The 21,879-nt window shown below is 37.3% G+C and overlaps 1 protein-coding gene across 4 annotated transcripts in view; it reads right to left on the bottom strand.

Annotated features, from left to right (window-relative positions):
- Positions 1-536: 536 nt before the first annotated feature.
- The window catches only part of NFAT5 (nuclear factor of activated T cells 5), a 149,152-nt gene continuing 127,809 nt past the window's right edge, over positions 537-21,879 (bottom strand). For all 4 annotated transcript variants that reach the window (XM_075536980.1, XM_075536983.1, XM_075536981.1 and 1 more), the window contains 4 exons: positions 8,772-8,920; positions 5,175-7,656; positions 4,312-4,555; positions 537-4,004 (listed from right to left, as the gene is read on the bottom strand). In XM_075536980.1, coding sequence (XP_075393095.1) covers positions 4,320-4,555; positions 5,175-7,656; positions 8,772-8,920 — 2,867 coding nt within the window. In that variant the 3' untranslated portion in view covers positions 537-4,004; positions 4,312-4,319. The remainder of the gene's footprint in view (positions 4,005-4,311; positions 4,556-5,174; positions 7,657-8,771; positions 8,921-21,879) is intronic.

The raw sequence follows: 21,879 nt of genomic DNA, 5'->3' as shown, positions 1-21,879 counted from the left end.
AAATCTGAACCATCCAGTCTCTCTTTCATGAAGTCCCTCAGGTAACCAAAAATTAGTAAAAAAAAAAAAATCCTACAGTTGTAAGCTTGATTTAAGCTAATAAGTACCATATAATTGTCAATTAAATAGATTTTAAGAAATCTATTGGGAAATAGATCACTAGGAAATAATTTTTACCAGAAAAAAGAAAAATTCTTGAGATATTTGATTTTATTATCCATGTTGAATTTGAGACTTTAACTAGAAAAGCAGTTAATTCTGGTCTATTTGTTGATGCCTTTCACACGTCACTTTTCCAAAGCAAACAGCTGTAATGGCTTCAATATCATTTTCTAACGATATCATACACAATATTATGAGGGATGGAGAAAGGATTGGAAAAAGGAAGAAAAAAGACCCTTCAGTAAGATGGCTTCTAAAATTAACAATTCTGTTTCTCTAATGATACTTTAATTAAAAAGTTAACATGATAAAGCTCAGAATCAAAATCTGACTTCTAGTTATTTGCTCCCTTGTTGATGTGGATACATAATGGAATGACAATAAAGAATAAAGTACACACACACACACACACACACACACACAGAGATAAGCTCCAAGCATTAGTATGAGCTGTAGAAAGCAAGAACAATTGAATGTAACAATTTAAGGAAAAAAAATGTGGTTCACAGTATATTTAGGTCCTTCTGCCATAAAACAAATCTAATAAACTGAGTCTTTTTAATATGTATCTATAACTTGTAACAGTAACCTAGAAATTGCATTTTTAGCACAAACATCAACCACTGAGCTAACTCTTCAATAAGAAGACAAATATTTTTGTAACCAAATCTTATTTTCAGAAAACTGTAGTTAACATTGACCTTTAGGGGCAAGACACAATTAACAATGCTTGAAAAAAAACCACACATCATTATTGAACAAGAATATGGTAGCATAGCACAGCCCTTGTAGAAATAAGCACAAAATTGATGAAAATAAAAATGTGATTTTTGCCGCCACCCAACCAAACCACTACAGTTCAGGTGTATGTTCTGTTCTAAACTTAGATATTGGAAAACAAAAAAATTGGTCCCTGGTGACTTGATATCGGCAATTAACATTGCACAACAATAAACTTCTTGCTAAACAACAGAACAGAAGTCAGCACACAAGCCAGTCTTCCTGCCACCAGTGCTTTCATAGCACAGGGTAACAAAGACTCCCCGAAATCTCCTATGTAATCTTGCAGGAAAAAAATTGGAAACTCAGAAAAAACTTTATGGCATTTTATTTCTACTTTATTTTTATACCTGGTAGGTGGTCTTTTTCCGAAATCATAATCAACCTTCTAAACGTAGAAATTTCTATTTTAAAATTGAAGCACTGGATTGTATGGCTGATCCTTCTTATAACCTGAACTATACTGGGAAATTTTTTTCTGATAAAGAGAAGAGATATATTGAGGACAAAGCTTTTGGCTCGGATAATTTATAAAGTAGCTCTGGATATTACAATATGGTGAAAATGTTATTAAAATTACAAACATGGGTTTTTAGTGTCTTTATAAATAAAAGCATAGAATACAGAAAGCCAATTAATAATAACAAAAACAACAATAATAAAATATTAAATATATAGTGAGCAAAGACTTAATGGCTCATTCCTGTGAAACACCATTTGACACAACTGCCTACATGGGTTTCCTTACGTTGACATTTTGCTGAGTGAGGAACCCAGCAAACACATACTAAGCTGCCTTTAACCCACTAATAACATTAAGGTACTGCCTGATGGAATGGCCACAGATGAAAAGGTCATTTGTTTGAAAAGATACTTAAATATTCAATAAAGACATAACAAACCCCACCCTACCCCTCACTGTTAGCAGACGCCACGTTGTGGTAAAACATCAGACAAACTCACAAATTTACCACAAAAATGTGTGGCAAAACAAAAGAATAGTTTATATATACGTGTATATATATATATAAATTTCTATATTTATGCCAATGTACTCACTCAGTACAAATAGCAAAATACTATACCATTTCCTAAATATAAAATATAGCTTTCCAAAAAAATGAAACACACATTAGATATAAACCATCCAAAACTTGAACGATTGAAAACTGTATTCAAAATTATATGACCCAGAGTAGGTCTCTTTCTGAAAGTTCCCTTCATATCGGCAAGAAGCCTGTACTACTGAAAACGTAATCCAATGCCTCTCAATCAGAGAGAGAAAGGAAGAAAAGGTTGGGCAGAGGGAAGAATATATGAAAATAAAGACAAAAAACAAGTTATAGGAAGAGCACAAAGAACTAAAAGAAGATCGTCACAAAAAAGGGTGCGGGTGGAGGACCTGGCTAAATAAACAAAACCAACACCACAATGTCACATTAAGTCAGCTAAACAGAAAAAAGACAAAAGACAGCAAAGTAGCCTTCAACAAACAATTAACAGACTATTTTTTATAGAGTTAAAAAATTAAATGGACAAAAACACCAAAGCATTTTGTCAACACATAGAAGCCACATACAATTTGGCCTTAAACTGTATCTGACACAGCCTTCTACATGCCAAAAGGAAGTAAGAAATAAGCACGTGTCTAGATAACACATTGTAGTGCGAAGCAGGCACCCCATGGGTGGCAAGAACACCCAAAACTGTAGTAACTAATGCTACAATTGCAAGTGTTGGAGTGTTTATTTTACTCTTTCATAGATGTAACAAAAGTCAATTCTTCATTTTAAGTAAAATGATATGACCCTGTAAAGCCTAAGGCTTGTGGGACCCATCAGAGAAGCGGCCACTTCGAACCATAAAGCACTGAGGTGACACGTGAACTACACTCACTGCAGCTCAGGGAGAAGTGATATTTCAGTTTTGTTTTTAATTAAAATTATACTGTTTCCTGTTAGAGGGAAAAATTTTTGTTGTTGAAGATTTCAGAACAGCACCGTTCATTGACAAAGGAAAAAAAAAAAGATAAGCAGTTTCTCAGGAATCAAATCCCATTCAATTCCTGAAGGGCATCCACAGCCCTGCACTGGTGCTGCAGGAGTTATTAGGTCACCCTCAGGTCAAAGTAGCCTTTTCCCCTTAAGTTGCTACAGGGTCATAAAGCAAGTACTTTAATAATAATACCTAAAATAAAGTGAGAGAGTAAGAATATGTAAGACTATAAAAAGGGAATACTGGTCTAATACAGCTAAGAGGAAAACAGGTCAAAATTACTGTCAGTTTTAACTCTGTAGAAGCTGCTGGAGCATAACTTCTCATGTTCTTCTCTTTAATGCTGTATAGGGCATAATTACTTTTCTATGCACAGTTATGGCTAAATCCCACAGTACAAACAGAGAACTTAACAACTCCCTGAAAAATAAAACCAATGGCATTCCAGCTGTTCCCAGCTTGGTAACTGTACTATCTGCCTTTGTGTTGTGTGAAATACAAAGGATTCGTCCTCTGTGAAGTCCTTCACATAGCATAATTGTCAGGATGTTACCCCTTCAGTTTCTCCACAAAGACTTAAAAAAAAATGTTCCTTCACTTTGGCCAATAGCTGTGTTTTTTAATCTAGAAAAATCACAGCTTTTTTAGTATGTGAACCTTACTTTTTCAAAGTCATTAGCTGACGAACACAGGAAAGAAATGAAAAGAGAACAAAAGTAAACATGGTCATAGAATATTCTCTAATACCAATAATGACTGAATCTTTCAACCTTAAAATTAAACTGTATTTTTACAGAAGTACTGCCTAGGCAAACAACAATAATGAATTCTGTCAGGTAAAACTCAACTAGATTCTCAGTCACCACTGTTATTAGGAATAAAAAATATGATGATGTTAACATTGGTGACTAATTTGCAATAGGGAGCAGAAGTGTGCTCTTTTGCAGTCAAGAGTAAAACATTCATTTACTCAAACACAGTTTTTCATGTTTTGTTTTGAAAGTAACAACTCTATAATCCTCATGGAATCAGGTTATCTCAGGACATTTTCATTTTTCTTGGAATTTCTGAAAGAGAGAAAATTGAAAAAGCTCAGTTCTATAAAAGACACCTTATATCTAGTCTGCCACTAACTTTTCTACAGGACAAAGGAAACACACTTTACACATTTATCAGATGTTCTGTCATTCCAAGGCAGTCTTAGAACTACAGGAATGCCCAATATCAACAAAGCAACCACAAACGTGCACTCAAGAGTAATTTCTAAAAAAGTGTTATCTGTAGAAAAAGCCCTATTTCAAGACAGAGGAGCTTAAAAAGAATAAAAATTATTGATGCTTTTCAATAAAAGAGAAGGTCAAATACAATACTTACGTATCCAGTTAAAAGGAGCCAGTCAAGTTGTTCCCTTGGTTTTGCAATGAAACAAGCAAATCAATCTTTTCAATATTCTGACTGGTGTTTATAGAAGATGCCAGTGGAGAATTCTCTGTCATTTGTTGAGAAAGAAGTGATGTCACAGGTGGCTGGGTCTCATTTTGTGGTTGGCCTGGTTGACTTATAGCCATCAACTGATCTGGCAATGCCGCTGGTCCGGGGGTTAAAAGCTGACTACAGTCTGTAGAAACATTTAAAATAAAGAAGCTACCTGATTACTGTTTGCTAAGATTTGTGAAAAGTATTTATTATCTGCTGAAATTCGTTACTGGGTTCACCTAGTCTATGTATAAAAGTGAGGGACCTGACCCCTTGGACCAGCTGGTGGGTTTGAATTGCAGCCATCAGCAGGGTTCTTTCCCATAAATATTTCAGCCTTGAAAATTCTAACAAGTGGTTCTACTCTGTCCTATAGCATTGTTAGGTTTCAAAGTTGACTCAACAACAACAGGTTATCTTTATGGAGCAGATAGATGGTCAGGTCTTTTCCCTTGTAGAGCCCACAGGTGGGTAAAATGGCTAAACCTTAACTAGCCTAGCTGCCAGGAGGCCACATTGAGTACTCCCAATATCTTTAAGTATGTACTATTATCACCATATTAGATTTAGAAATCAAGTCTCCTAAAAGTCAAAAGCTTGTCCAAGATCTCTCACTGTCTCTAAGTGGTAGAACTGATTTTTGAACCTGATTCTAACTCCAATCTGTGTCTTAAAAATCACGGTTTAGCGTCTTTTTAATAATACCATTTGACTATTTCAACCAAGTAACAGATAAGTAATGACAAGTTAGAGTTTCTTACTATTTTGAATGCCAAATAAGAACATTCCTGAAGTCTGCTGAGATGAGCCAGGAGAATTTTGTAGTTGGTTCATTGTGCCTCCTGCAGTGTTGTGAAATAAAGTAGCCTGTGGCTGAGGTGAAGATGTGGCTCCTTGAATCCCAGGCATGTTGTTCTGAGGGGAATAAAGTGGAGACTGTTGCATGTCTTGCTGGTTTATACTGGTCTGCAAAGCAGACATAGATGCTGGAGAGAGGAAGAGTGTTACTTGCTGCTCTTGAGAACTAGGTGACCCTTGGACCAATTGAATTTGAGGAGATGTATGGAACAAAGAAGCCTGTGGTGATTCAGACTGAGTAGAACCTGGGTTTTGAAGTGAGGAAACTGTGGGCTGATTCTGAAATTGCATGGGCTGTTGCTCTTGATTCATTGGTGCCATATTATTTTGTTGATGAAAAATTGACTGGTTCTGTTGTTCCTGACTAGCCATTGGATTTTGATTTGGGTTGAAAATCATGTTTGGTGGTGGTGGCTTTTGAGATGCCATTGTAGCCATGGTATTCTGATTACTGAATAAAATGTTCTGCTGCTGCTGTTGCTGTTGTTGCTGCTGCTGCTGTTGCTGCTGCTGCTGCTGCTCCTGGGATGGGGAGTTACTCTGGATAGCAACCATTGAGTGCTGTGACTGGAAGATTGTTCCTTGTTGGTTTTGAGGCATAGGATTTGGTGGAAGGGATCCCAGGGACACTTGAGACTGAAATAAACCTTGCTGAGATGGTTGTGCCTGTTCTTGGGAAAGCATCGGGCTCTGGATGTGTGATATAGGTGCTTGCTGTGGGAAAGCAGTTTGTTGCTCAGAATTTGATGTTGGCTGTAGTGGAGAAATTGAGTTTTGTGTTGCAAAAAACGGTAACTGTTCTTCTTGAGCTACTGTGTTAGTCTGGAGATTATTCATAGGACTCTGGGAAAGAAATAGGTTGGTTGACTGTTGGTCTTGAGAGGAGCCTTGTAGCACGGCGATGGTACTTTGAGAGTGAAACATTGGAGGCTGCATTTGTTCTGAAGAGGTTGTAGAAGTCTGACTGTGGACAATCGTACTTGGATTATGAAAAATAGAACCTTGAGTTTCCTGGGAAAGGTTCTGAGCATCAGCAATAGGATTTTGAGGATGAAAGAGTTGAGTTTGTGAGTGAGAAGACGGCTGCAAAAAACTCCCAGATTGAAGTGACATCATCTCATTACCTTGCTGAAATAATCCATTGCCTTGTTGCTGGGTGCCACTATTCTGAACACTCATCATAGATTTTGTGGATGAGAAGAGATTAACTTGAGGTTGGCTGTCCCCACTGTGTTGCATTTGGACCATGGTCTGAAAGACACTATTCTGAATCTGTTTGGCTTGTGCTCCAGTTTCTTCCCCATCGCCTGAACTTGATGTCTGAAACATGGTAGTGCCAGGGGTTGCAACTTGCTGAGTGGTGGTTGCAGAAGTTTCATTTCCAGAAACTGCAGGTGGAGAAGAAAACAATTCACATTGCATTTGCATGTCCTCATTGGTAGATAATGCATTTATCATGTGAGAAGCCTGCTGGTAAACTGGAGATTGTTGAAGGTTTCCATTTGCTGAAGCAGGTGAAGAAAATAACTCGGACTGAATTTGGGCTGCTGCCTGGCAGATACTCTGTTGCATCTCCATCACCATTGCAGCTGATGATTCCATCACTTGCTGCTGTTGCTGCTGTTGCTGACTGGATAATGCACTTTCAGTCGGTGGATGAACATTTTCAGCTCTTCCAGTTATTAAATTATCTGCTCGGGTATGAACAGTTGGCTCTGTTGAGGAAAACATTCCAGGGCTTACACTATTTTGAATCTGACTGACCTGTTGAAAAATGTCTGCACTAAGTTGTTCTTGAACATTCTCATTACCATCTGGAGCAGAAAATAAAACTGAAGATAATTGTTGTTGTGCCTCTAAAACTTGTTGGACCAAGTCCACATTTCCACTGCTGCCACTAGTAGTACTGCCTGTAAAACTTCCCGCTTGCAACTGCTGAATAGTATTCTGCAGCTGACTCACACTATTTGGTGATGGAAAAATACTTGAAGAAATCTGCTGTAAAGACTGTGCTTGATCTTGCAGTGGTGCCTGTTGTTGCTGTGACGCTTCAGTCAGTTGTGACAAATTAACCACTGTACCATCTGGCTGTAATACCTCTCTTGACTGAGCTTCTCTTGTCTGAAACTGTGTAGCTTGCTGCAGTAGTGCATCACTATTTGGCAGCTGACTAGAGGCAGAAACTGCTGGAAAGGTACCAGTGGACTGTGAAATGTCCTGTGGTTGAATAGTTATGGCCTCTGGATTGTATGCCTTGGGCTGAATCTGTTGCTGCTGTTCATTTTCAGAAGGTAAGTGGGAAGATGATGATGAAAAAGATCCATTTCCTGATATAATGGAAATATTTTCTAATGTTTGCTGAGTTGATCCAACGGTCTTTGTAGTCTAAAAAGAAAGAATCCCCCAATAATATTTATATATAAATAATTTCATATGGATACTTCAAAAACATTATTGTTCTAAAATCATATGCAGTATCAATTTCCCAAGCTATATTATCATTTGGAAAAAAGTGGCAAGACAGATTCTGGTGATGAGAAATCTGATTATCACTATTTTTAAAAGTAGTACAAGCAAAGATAGTAAAACAAGAGGCAGAATAATCAGCTACTGATATGTGTAGGTAAGTTAAAGGTAATAAGAACATATAATCTGTATGGTATATGAGTAACAAATTTAAAAATATTTCTATTTTGTGAATAACATGAATAGGGGTGAGGAACGCACAAGAAAAGGAGGAGTAGTGGGGTTTACAGAAACGGGCTTGGAAAGAAAAAAAGTACCCAATTCTGAAAAATCCAATTAGTATTTTTATTACTACTCCACACCCCCCAGGTATAGCCCAAAACTTACTGCCTTTGAGTTGATTCTGACTCATAATGACCTTATAGAGCAAAACACAATTTTCCATAGCATTTCTGATGGTATAAATTTTTTATAGCAGAAAACTTCATCTTTCTCTTGTGAAACAACTGGTAGGTTTGAACTGCTGACCTAGTGGTTAGCAGCCCAATGCATAACCCACTATACCACCACATTCTCCTCAAATAACCCAAACCAAATGTACTGCCATTGACTTGATTCCAACTCATGGTGATCCTACAGGACAGGCTATAACTACCCTGTGGTTTCTGAGACTGTTAATTTTTATAGACATAAAAAGCCTCATCTTTCTCACATAGAGAACTGGTGTGTTCAAACTGCTGATTAACCCAACATAACCCACTATGCCACCAGGGCTTTGTACCACGGCTTCTTGCTAACATAAATTTATCCCTTGTCAAAAAAACGTATACTAGAAGCCACTTTCTGGGTAATTTTGTTGGAGAAGCACTCTGAGAAGCAACATTCATAAAATGTATCCAAAACATAACAAATATGGAGAAAAAACCCACGAAAAGTAAAAAGTAAAATAAACACAAGGAAAAGAAATCACACTACTCAAGACAGAGCAATTTTCACTGAGGTTAAGAGCTGGGGCACTAGTCAATGTGGCTCACCTTAAAAATAGGGGAAGATCTTTTTTCTGCTGTTACTTCCATTGGAGTAACATCTTCACTCTTAATCATAGTGCTTGATATGAGTGGAGGGATCAGGGCATTAGGAAGAATATTTACCTTATCCAAGTTACATCCAGTAGTTTTCATTGCTGCACACAAAAACATAAAATACAAGATATAAATCATAGTAACAACCCACTATTACATTTTATAGTGTTGGTTTCGAGTCATGGTTTAAATGTCTATTTTCTGGTGCTATGATAATAGCATGAGATACCAAAAACTCATGTATTAAAATTAAAATGTCTTTTTCTTGAAGCAACACTACTTTCTGAAGTCCTGGTATGAGTCAAATAGGGGGCCAGATGGGTTAAATACTAACAAGCTAAAGCAATTCATTTCCCAGCTTCACTTCCATCAAGGACTCTCCAAAGGTGCCTTAATTTATTATGCTGGTCAGCAGGACCAGGGTATATTATAGGGAACATCTCGGAAATCTCCAGGAGTTAAAGTTACTTAATTACAACTATTATACTTTGCTCTTACCATATGGTTGACTATAAAATATGGAGCCATAGAACCTTTCAAGGAGCAAGGGATTGTCTAGTATATTTGTCCTAAAAAAACCCTTACACATTGATTAGAAAAATGTACCAGGTATTCAAATTTTGCTTTTCTTTCTTTTTAAGTCATTTTTTGGGGGCTCTTACAGCTCTTATAACATTCTATATTAAAAAAACAACATTCCATCCATCAATTGTATCAAGCATATTTGTACATATGTTGCCATCATCATTTCCAAAACATTTTCTACTTGATCGAGCCCTTGGTATAAGTTCCTCTTTTTCCCCCTCCCTCTCCCACATTCCCACTCTTGTGAATCTTTGATCAATTATATATTGTTATTATTTCTTATCTTACACTATCTGTTGTTTCCCTGTAGATTTCTGTTATTTCTACCCTTTGAGAGGGGGCTACATATTGAACCTTGTGATGGGTTCCTCCTTTCCCTCCCTCCGCTTCACTCTTAATATCCAAAAGGTGACATGAGATTATGTAACTACCTGAAGCCTGACCTGGTTTTCAATTTTTTTTAAATGAGTATGATTGCAATTTGGAGTCCATACTAAATTTCATATGACTCCTGGCGGTTTAGTGGTTAAGCTACAAATTTTGCTTTTCTAAATACACATCTTAAAAAACTTTAATCTGCCAATATATGAACACATTTCTTTTAGATAGGGCTTTGAAATTCTTTTTCAGATTTTTAGGGGCCATTTTAGGCTTAACGATTAAATTTCAAAAGCAAAATAATCAAGTTTTGAGTAGTTATAGTTTTCAGTGGGAGGCAACATACAGCAGATTCTACTACTTCACTATACAAATTCTCCCCCATCGGCTCCTTTGCTTTTTTTGCCTACTTAAGAGTTTGTCACTGGAACTTAATGGAGCCTACTGACAGTGTCAATAACAGTCTACTGAATTTAACTAATAGCTAAATATTAATCTGAAAGTTTACAACTTTGAGACCATGTGGAGAAAAATAGAATTTGACATCAAGAAGTTATGGCTATAAAGATGATTTTAAAATGGTACATATCTGTAAGGATGGCTAGATTTGATTTTTAATCTAAAAACACTTCATACGAGCTTCATAGCCAATTGTAGAAACTTAATTTTTTTAAGAAACTTAAATTTAAGGAAATTGAGGGCAGAAAAGTATTTAGTTAACTTTTGATAATCTATGTTTCGTTACTCTATCCAAAAAGATTGAGAAAAAAAAATCATTCACACATGAGTTCTTTGGATATATTTTCACACAGATTCCAAAAATACCGGTATTATTCAACTCAATCTAATTTTGGCTGAGACAGACATTTACAAAGCTCACCTAACAGGATACTTTGAAAGAGTGTAGTGTGGGTTGGTTCTTTTTTTGGGGGAGGTGGTGGTACACAGTGATTGGTTCATATATATATGAATATATATATGTATATATATATGAACCAAGTAGAAAAAATTAAAAAATATATATATTAAATTTTTTCTACTTGGTTCTTTTACATTAAATGAGCTTCATGAAAATAGAAATTTTGTTGTTGCTATTAATTTACTTCATGTGATGTATTAACTGAAGAAACAAATGCATTAATCTTACTATAGCTTTATCATAGTCAGTTTACATTGTTGTGGATTATTTGGGTTAATTCAATAGTACAATGTTACATGTTTTTACTAATGGCATACTGGTGTCTAAAAGATTTTGTTACATAAAAATGTATTTATTTTACAGTTCAGTGAAAAACTGTTGATAACATCAACTTATATTAAATAAAGACATAATTTTAACAGTACTTCACAGATCTCTGTATTATCAAAGAGCATATTTGAGCTTCTGTTAAAATTAAAGTGTTTATTTTTTAAATTTTTAAATCATTTTATTAGGGACTCATACAACTCTTATCACAATCCACACATACATCAATTGTGTAAAGCACATTTGTACATTCGTTGCCCTCTTCATTCTCAAAACATTTGCTTTCCACCTAAACTCCTGGCATCAACTCCTCAGTTTTCCCCTCCTTTCTCCCACACCCCTCCCTCATGAACTCTTGATAATTTATAAATTATTATTTTGTCATATCTTCCACTGTCCGATGTCTCTCTTTACCCACTTTTCTGTTGTCTGTTCCCCAGGGAGGAGGTTATATGTAGATACTTGTAATCGGTTCCTGAGAGTTTATTACAGGAACAAAAACAACCCGAATCAAGCAGCTCCCTTCTAAAGATTCATCAAAACACTATACCAAAAATAAATTTCCAGAGCTTAAATACAGAAACTCCAGGAATTTGCAAGGCTGACATTACAAAATCATGCTTTAACAGAGACAAGATACTGGCCACAAAAAAATTCAAACCCATTGTCAATGATTTGATTCTAACTCATAGCAATCCTCATAGGGCAAATTAGAACTGAAGTCAGCGGGCTTGAACCACCCACCTACTGGTTAATAGCCCAATGAATAACCTACAGTGCCACCAGCACTCCAAGGATAATGGCAATACTCCTTCAACATTTGTTTCGCTAATCTAAATCTGAGTATGTAACAGGCTAATGGGAGAGGGGACAGCCTGAGTGCTCTTCTTTCAGGGAACATGCTGTGAGAAGAAGGCGAGTAGGCTTTCACAAGGGATGTTGACAGATGACTTTTGAAAGTCAGCTAAGATTGAGCAGTAGGTGATTAAAAAAATCAAGAGTAAGCAGTAGGCAGTAAAGAAAAAAGGAGACTGACCTACATCTTTGGCAGACATCTTTAAAGTGCTTAGTTCTTTTAAGCTCTTTAATAATAGAATTTCCCCCAAATTATGTTTAGAGAAAAGGATTTATTCATCATAGTCTCCCCCCCCCCAACTTTTTGGGAAAATAACAATGCACAGAATTAGCTGAGCAACAGTCTTTTACCCATCCAATGTAGAACATTGACATTGTAAACATATATATATGCCTGTCACTGTAAACAAGGGGTGGCGAACATCCAGTCCAAGAGCTATATTCAAAACCAAACTCACTGCCATGGAGTGGATTCTGATTCATAGTGACCTCATAGGACAGGGTAAAATTGCTCCCATGAATTTCTGAAACTGTAACTCTCTAAGAGAGTAGAAACCATTATTTTTCTTCCGTAGAGTGACTGGTGGTTTCAAACTACTGATCTTGTGGTTAGTAGCCCAACACACACAGCAGTCCAAAACATAATAATTATGCCACTATGGCTTCTCATGGGCTACATAAGGCCTGAGAAATCATCAATACCAGCTAAAATCATATACCTCACCAAAGAGAAGCAGTTCCAGTCATCACATTAAGAGTTAATTAAAAATTTTACCAGTATGGCCTATGAATGATGTAATAAATACCTAGATGGAGCTTGACAGAAAAAGAGGTACCTCTTCTCTGCTGTAGGTGGCATTTGGTCTAAGTTCACTCTATGGTCATATGCATTTGGGTTCATTTTTCTTATGTTCCAATTCTAAATTTAGTCCCTCCACTAGCAATCCAATGTCTCTTGGATATATACTAAGTTTCTCAAATATACTCCGCATTTCTTAATTTTACTAATAATCTTCTAGCAGATTTCCATATAGAGGTATAAAATACTACTAAAGATAAATGAAAATGTCATATTAACATTTAGATCTCTAGATCTTTATTAACCCTAACAATGTATTACAATCCATGATTTATATGAGAGAACTCCCAAGCACAACTCTAATGTATGTCTCATTTAACAATCCTTATTTGTAATTAGTGATTTTGTATAGCTATAAAAATACCTAACATGACAATAAGAAAACTTCAGTATATGAAAGATTACTTAAAATTTTTATTATTAATTTAATCCAGAGCTTCAAGTAAAATTAGACGAAAAAGAAGAAAAAGTATGCAGGTTTCTTGTAAACAATTGGATTGCTCTGACATACATCTTTATGTATGGCGTAAAAGTTCCCTGGCACTATGGATAGTTTTTTCTTCAAGATATAAATAGAAAATGATGCTTGTAACATGATCATTCTTGTACACTGTACATTCTTGTACAGTTAGGAACTAGAAACACAGGGAAACCAGAACGGATGATCCCTTGAGGACCAGTGGTGAGAGTGGCGATACTGAGAGGGTGGAGGGAAGGTGCGGGAGAAAGGGGGAACCGATTATAAAGATCTACATATAACCTCCTTCCTGGGGGATGGAAAACAGAAAAGTGGGTGAAGGGAGACGTCAGACAGGTAAGACATGACAAAATAATAATAATTTATAAATTATCAAGGGTTCATGAGGGAGAGGGAGCAAGGAGGAAGGGGAAAATGAGGAGCCGCTACCAAGTAGAAAGCAAATGTTTTGAGAATGATGATGGCAACAAATGTACAAATGTGCTTGACACAATGGATGTATTATGGGTTGTGATAAGAGTTGTACGAGCCCCTAAGAAAATGATTAAAAAAACCAAACATGATCATTCTTGAAAAGTAGTAACTATTTGTTTATTATTTTTATTTTAAATGTTTAAAAGTTGAAACTTTCCCCCCCAGATTAACATATATTCATACTATTGTAAAAAATAACAGAGAACCAAAAGTGGTATATTATACTGGTGACATAGTAGTTAAGCACTATGAAAATTAATAAATAATTGCTGGCTATAATATAGTATAAGGAAGATATAAAAAGAGAATATTAAGAATATTAAATAATTAAAAGTCTACAAAATATGATCCTGATAACTTCATTGCTGTTGCACTGAGTCTCACCACATGTTAATACCTTGTAAGGGAGTTGTGTGTTTCTGGAGACTGATCTAAGAGGCAGTTGTCTGAATAGAACTAGGGAATGTGCTGTGGTTTAAAATCAGGAAAAGTGTGTGTCAGTACTTTATGCTTTCACCATACAAAGGGGCTTCAAAAAGTTTATGGAAAAATCCCACAATCTTTTCATTCTCCCCTTTTCATGGAACTTTTTGAGTCCCCTTTGTACTTAATCAATCTATATGCTGAGCATATAATCCTAGAAGCTGGACTAAAAGAAGGTGGCAGCCTTGGGAAAAGAAGTCAGTGGTTCAAAATACCAGTTGCTCTGCAGCAGAACAGATCAGGCTATTGGTTCCCATAAACATTAGACGATCCTATATAGAAGAGGAGAAAAATATGGACCAGAACTCAAAATTATGAAAGAGACAAGGCTTCCTGGTGCGACAGAGATTGGTAGGACCCTGCAGACTATGGTCTTTACGCTTAAGATCAAAGGGCAGCATTTACTGAAAGACAAAGTTTTCAGGGTTTGGAAAGGAGGAGGAATGAAAATAGGAAAACAGTGAGGGAGTAGGATAAGAGATGGTATAAGGAGGGGATTAAATGAGTTGAATCAGAATGTGTATAAATCATTAAATGTATAACTATGATCTGCTCTTTAAACCTTCAGATGATTCACAAAAAGTCACCCATTGTCCTCAAAATTACAGCTTAGGAAATCCTACAGGCATTATGTCACATGGGATTGCTACAAGTCTGTACAAAGTAGAACATAAAATAGAGTATTATTTGGTAATCAAAATAAACTAAGTACAGATTCATATTAAAATATGGATGAAAAAATGATGGAGGCAGGGGAAGATAATGGGAAGAGTGCCAGAGTTAAAGACAAAAGATTAAAGTACTATTACATATACAATTCTACAATAATGGTGCTCTGAGTATGTGCACTGGGATACACAGAGGTTGAAATGGTGTGGGAGGTAGAGTGGGAGAATATTTAGACAGACAAACACACGTTTGACAGAAGGTATTTGTACATGTGTATTCACCTTTGTTGCAAAGGTTTCTTCCCTATTAACTGTTCTAAGGATGAAATGAGATGACCCAGGTAAAGTGCATAGCACATGGCTTAGCATGCTAGTGGGGGGTGCTGTTCATCAAGATAATAATATGCGATGTGGATTATATCTAAGTAGAATGTTAAAAAATAAAAGAGGAGGTCATACTATAACATATTTAGAAACCACACAGAATAAAAACTAAAAGCATAACTACATTATAAAAGACAGCCAATATATTAACATTTCATATATTTCTTTCCTCCATGTCCTTTAAAAAGTCTTAATACAATTTTAGAAGCACTATTTTTCTAATCATTGGGAAATGGCTTTATTTTCCACTCAGTTATGTGAGTTTTTAATCTGGAAAGGGAATAGGAGCTGTTATTTGTCTGTACAGTATGACAGATAAAAAGGACGGTGGCAACAGGACATGTATGCAGCACAGAAGGGAGGGGTTTAGGCAGGCTCAGCACAGGTAACTGGACTGGTCAGCAGAGGACTGGATGAGGCCCAGAGGGCTCCATGGTCAGCAAATGCCGGGAGCAAAGTTGGGGGGGGCGGGGGGGGGAATGTGTCTACACATTCTGCTTGACCACCGATTTTGCTGCCTCCACCCTAACCTCCCAGTGTAGAGGCACTTAACATTTTTTTTAAATTAAAGATCATTTTATTGAGTGCTTATAGCTCTTATAACAACCCATACATCAACTGTATCAAGTGTATTTCTGTATGTGTTGCCATCACTAAGAGGCACATTTTTTAAGCTCTTAAATTTTTTAATTGATTTAAAAAAAATCATTGTATTGGGGGCTCATAAAACTCTTATCACAATCCATCCATCCATCAAGCACATTTGTACATTTGTTACCGTCATCATTCTCAAAACTTTTGCTTTCTACTTGAGAGCCCTTGGAATCAGCTCATTTTCTCCTGTCCCTTTCCACCCCACCCCCCGCTTATCATGAACCCTTGATAATTTATAAATTATTATTTTGTCATGTCTCACACTGTCCGACGTCTCAAGTCACCCATTTTTTCTGTTGTACCTCCCCCCCAGGGAGGGGGTTATATGTAGATCCTTGTAATCGGTTCCCCATTCATACCACACCTTTCCCCCACCCTCCTGGTATAGCCATTCTCAGCACTGGTCCTGAAGGGTTCATCTGTCCTGGATTCTCTTTGTTTCCAGTTCCTATCTTTACCAGTGTACATCCTCTGCTCTAGCCAGATTTGTTCGGTAGAATAGGGATCATGATAGTGGGGGGGAGGGGTGAATTTAAGAACTAGAGGAATGTTGTATGTTTCAATGTTGCTACCCTGCACCCTGACTGGCTTGTCTTCTCTCCGTGACCCTTCTGTAAGAGTATGTCCAGTTGTCTACAGATGGGCTTTGGGTCCTCACTCTGCATTGCTCCTCATTCTCAATGATAAAGACCCCTGATGCTATATCTTTTGATAGCTGGACACCATCAGCTTTCTTCACCACATTTGTGTATGCATCCACTTTGTCTTCAGCAAGTGTGTCGAGAAGGTGAGCATCATGGAATGCCAGTTTAAAAGAACAACGTGTTCTTGCATTGAGGGAGTACTTGAGCGGAGGCCCAATGTCTATCTGCTACCTTAATACTAGACCTATAAACATATGCACATAAATATATTTCCCCATCATCATATAAATACATTTACATATGTACATGCCTGTATTTAGACCTCTATAAATGCCCTTTGGCTCCTAGTTCTTTCCCCTATTTCCTTTTACCTTCTTCTTGTCCCACTATCATGCTCAACCTGCATTTGGGTTTCAGTAATTCTTGGTTACATTGCCCTTGATCAAACCCTACCAGGCCTCCTACACCCTCCTCACCATTGATTTTGGATCACTTGTTGCTCCCTTGTCCCTGGGTTGGTTAACCCCCACTTTCTTTCCTCTGCCTCTTTCCCATGTCTCCCTGGAACCGTTGGTCCCATAGTTTTCTCTTCCAGATTGTTTATCCCCCTATCTTATCTAAATAGACCTACAGAGATAATAATATGCACAAAAACAAGACAGAGCAACACCAAACAAAACAAAAGAAGGACAAAAAAAGGAAAAGCCTGTAAATGCTTCAAGGTCTGTTTGTTGACCTTTTGGAATGTTTTCTGGTCTGATGGGGAAACACTCCTTGGCCTAAAAGTTTATTTTTGGTATTCCCTGGGGACTTCATTGCTCTGATCCCCTTGCTGTTCTGTTGCACATCCTTAGTGTTTCAAAGAGGCACTTTTGATACTAGTATATAAGCTTTTTGCTTGTTACTGAAAATTTCATCGCAAATATAATTTTTAGTTGTAAGCTTTTCGATTATAAATGTTTTCTTGGATTCTAAATTGCTTTTTAAAAATAATAGTTTTATTGACATATCTTACACATTCCAATATATCCATTCACACAGTGTGTTGCTCAATTCCATTGGGTGGGGTTATTCAGTCATCAAAATTGTTTACTTTTTATATTACAGATTATATTATAAAAATTCCTTTTGAGAATAAAGTAAATTTCATATTAAAGTCTATTTTCTTTTGAGAGCTACTTAGAAACAGAATTGGTTCTAGGAATGTGTATAAATTGCTATCTGTGCATTTCTCTATCATTTCCTGTATTCCCCTATCTTTACTTTTTAAAAATAATTTTATTTGGGGCTCGTAAAATTCTTATCCATTGTGTCAAGAACATATGTACATTTGTTGCCATCACCATTCTCAAAACATTTGCCTTCCACCTGAGCCCTTAATATATATCTGCTGCTCATTTCCCCCCTCCCTCCTCACTCCCCTCTACCTCATGAACCCTTCATCATTCATAAATTATTATTATTTTATCATATATTACACTGTCTAACGTCTCCCCCTGCCTTCTTCTCTGAAGTCCCTCCCGGAGGGAGGAGGCTATATGTAGATTCCTGTAATCCGTTCCCCCTTTCTACCCTACATTCTCTCCACCCTCCAGGCATCGCCACTCTCACCACTGGTCCTGGAGGAGTCATCTATCCTGGATTCCCTGTGTTTCTAGTTCCTATCTGTACCAATGTACATCCTCTGGTCTAGCCAGATTTGCAAGGTAGAATTGGGATCATGATAGTGGGGGGGAGGAATATTACTCTATCTTTATTAAGCACTGTACATTGCCACTTAGAAACCATCCCAAAGAAGGGAGACAGTGGTCTGAATAATATATGAAAATAATAAAAATTATAATTTATCAAAGGGTCATGGGAGGTGGGTGGGAGGGTTAAAAGAGGAGCTAATACCAAGGGCTCAAATAGAATCTAAATGTTCAGAAAATAATGATGCCAAGATAAGTACAACTATGCTTGATATAATTGATGTATGAATCGTTATAAGAGCTGTAAGAGCTTCCAATAAAATAATTTTAAAAATTTTTAAATAAAAATAAACAAGTAAGCAAACCAACCAACTAAAGAAAAATAAAAACCTTCCCAAAATTTGATAAATGAAAAATTCATATAGAAGTATTTGCAAGAAATTGAAAATAAAGATCAAGTACAAGTATACCCTTTGCCCACTTTCCCTCATGATAACATATTACAGAAGTATAGTACAATACCCCCCCAAAAAACTATAGTACAGCATCACAAATAGGATATTAGCATTTATACAATCCATTGATCTTTATCCAATAGGCCAAGTTTTACTTGTAGTGTGTATGTTAGTACTGTGCACTTTTATCATATGTGTGGGCTTGTGTATCTCTACCACCAGAAAAGAAAAAGTTCCATTACCACAGGGAGCCCCTTATGATGCTGTTTTTTTTAACAACAACTACTTAATTCCCCTCCTGCCTGCCCCCATCTACGTCCTAACCCTTAGCAACAACTAATCTGTCTACATTCCTATAATTCCATCATTTCAAGAACATTATATAAGTGATTATCATCACTCAGTGTCATTCCCTGAAGTTGATGTGTTTCGTCCATATGGACTTGATTGACATCTCACTTAGGTGGCTGCTTGTTTGGAATACACCCTTTAAGACCCCAGATGCTATTTGATCTGATAGCTGGCACTAATTTCTTCATCACACTGTGCTATAGCACTTCTGTGTTCCCTTCCTGAGGGCTACTATCCAGCAGGATCATAATGTAAGAATTAGTTATTCTTGAATTGGAGCTAAGATTTAGTGTAAGCCCAAAATCCATTCCTGGATCTATGTTTTTTATCTGCCTTTGGCTTCCTTTAGAGACCCTTCTTTGTTAATTTATGGTAGAGCCTTATCAATCATCTCCCTGGAGCATAAAGATTTTCTGTTAATATTGTCATTGATAATACCCTGATACTAGTTTTTAACACACGACTGAGAGAAGGATACTAATTCAATCCTTTTTATTGCTGAACAGTATTCCACAGTAATGAATGTACCAGCGTATTTAACCATTCACCCACCAAAGGACATTGAATTGTTGACAGTTTTTGGCTATAAGAATAAAGCTCTTATGTATAGATTTCTTTTTAAACTTAAATTTCCATTCATCTGGGATAAATGACCAAAAGTACAATTGTTGGGCATACAATTAGTTTTACAAGAAACTGCCAACCTGTTTATCAAAATGACTACCATCTTCCATTATTATCAGCAATGTATGAATGCACTGATTTATCTGCATCCTCACTTAAGTTTGGTGTTGTCACTATTTTAGTCACTGTGGTGGTGGTGGTTTTTCAATTTACTGAATGCCAATGAAACTGAACACCTTTTGCCATGCTAATTTGACACCTGTATATCCTCTTCATGAAGCATCCCCATTTTCTAACTAGATTTGGTTGTTTCTACTATTGAGTTTTGAGAAATCTTTACATACTCTACATACTGTCCTGTCCTTTGCTGGACATGGGTTTATAAATATTTTCTCCTAGTCTATACTTAAAAAAATTGTATTAAAAGGATCTTTCAAGGGGTAAAAATTTTCACATGGCCCAATTTTCCCTTTTTATGAATTGGGCTATTGACATCAAGTCTAAGAATAAAAACCGTTTGCTTGGTTTTGCCAAAGATATTTTCCCCTTCTACAGTACAAAGCCATTTTCTGCTATTATTTCCTTTCTATTTGGAATGCTTTCTATGGGCATTATTTAAGAATAAGTCTACTTGAACTAACTACAAGCTTTTCTTTCTTGATGTGTTTTGTTCTTTGTCAGTGGTTTGTTGTTGCTGTTTTGTTGTCTGGTTGTATACTGTTGCTTTGTTTTCCTCTGTCTTGTTTCTGTGCATGTTATTATCTCTACAGGTCTGTCTAAATAAGGTAGGCTGGATGAACTAACTGGAGGAAAAACAACAGACCGACAGTTCTGGGGGGACTTGGGATAGGGGGAGGTGGGGGGGGTAAGGAAGTGGAGTTAACGAACCCAGGGACAAGGGAACAACATGGGATCCAAATTGGTGGTGAGGGGGGAGTAGCAGGCCTGGTAGGGAATGATCAAGGGTAAGGTTAAGTAAAGAAGAGGTATAGCTGTAACCCAGGTGGGGATGGAGCATGATAGTGGGGCAGGAGGAAAAGTCAAGGGAAATAGAGGAAAGAGCTAGGAGGAAAAGGGCATTTATAGAGGTCTAGACAAAGACATGTACATGCAAATATATATATATATGAGGATGGGGAAATAGATCTATATGTCTATATTTATAGGTTTAGTATTAAGGTGGAGGAAGGACCTTTGGCCTCTACTCAAGCACTCCCTCAACGCATGAATACTTTCTTCTATTAAAATGGCATTCTATGATGCTCACCCTCCTGATACAACTGCTGAAGCCAAAGCGGGTGAACAAGTAAATGTGGTGAAGAAAACTGATGGTGCCTGGCTATCAAGAGATAGTGTCTGGGGTCTTAAAGGCTTGAAGATAAACAAGCGGCCATCTAGCTCAGAAGCAACAAAGCCCACATGGAAGAAAATACCAGCTTGTGTGATCATGTGGTCACGAAGGGATTAGTTGTCAGGCATCAAAGAACAAAAAATCATATCATTGGCTGCACACCTCCATGATACGATCACCGAGGACAAACGGGTGCATAGGCAAATGTGGCGAAGAAAGCTGATAGTGCCCGGCTATCAAAAGTGATAGTGTCTGGGGTCTTCAAGGCTTGAAGGTGAACAAGCAGCCATCTTGCTCAGAAGCAGCAAAGCCCACATGACAGAAGCACACCAGCCAGTGCGATCACGAGGTGCCAAAGGGATCAGGGATAAGGAATCATAAAAAAATAAATAAATAAAAATCTTACCATAGTGAATGAAGGGGGAAGTGCAGAGTGGAGACTCAAAGCCCATTTGTTGGCCACTGGAGACCCCCTCACAGAGGGGTCTAGGGGAGTAGTTGAGTCAGTCAGGGTGCGATGTAGCACCGATGAAGAATACAGCTTTCCCCCAGATCCTGGATGTTTCCTCCTCCCCATCTACCATGATCCGAATTCTACCTTGCAAGACTGGATAGAACAGAGGTTGTACACTGGTGCAGATAGGAGCTTGAGGCAAAGGGAATCCAGGGTGGATGATACCTTCAGAACCAGGGGGTGAGGGGCAATACTGGGAGAGTAGAGGGTGAGTGGTTTGGAAAGGGGGAACTGATTACAAGGATCTACATGTGACCTCCTCCCTGGGGGACGGGAAACAGAAAAGGGAGTGAAGGGAGACGCCGGGCAGGGCAAGATATGACAAAATAATAATCTATAAATTATCAAGGGCTCATGAGGGAGGGG

Source organism: Tenrec ecaudatus, chromosome 18 (assembly GCF_050624435.1).
Source record: "Tenrec ecaudatus isolate mTenEca1 chromosome 18, mTenEca1.hap1, whole genome shotgun sequence".
In the NCBI taxonomy this organism is placed as follows: domain Eukaryota; kingdom Metazoa; phylum Chordata; class Mammalia; order Afrosoricida; family Tenrecidae; genus Tenrec; species Tenrec ecaudatus.
Note: the sequence above shows the minus strand (reverse complement) of the source record. Positions and strands in the feature narration are given on the sequence as shown.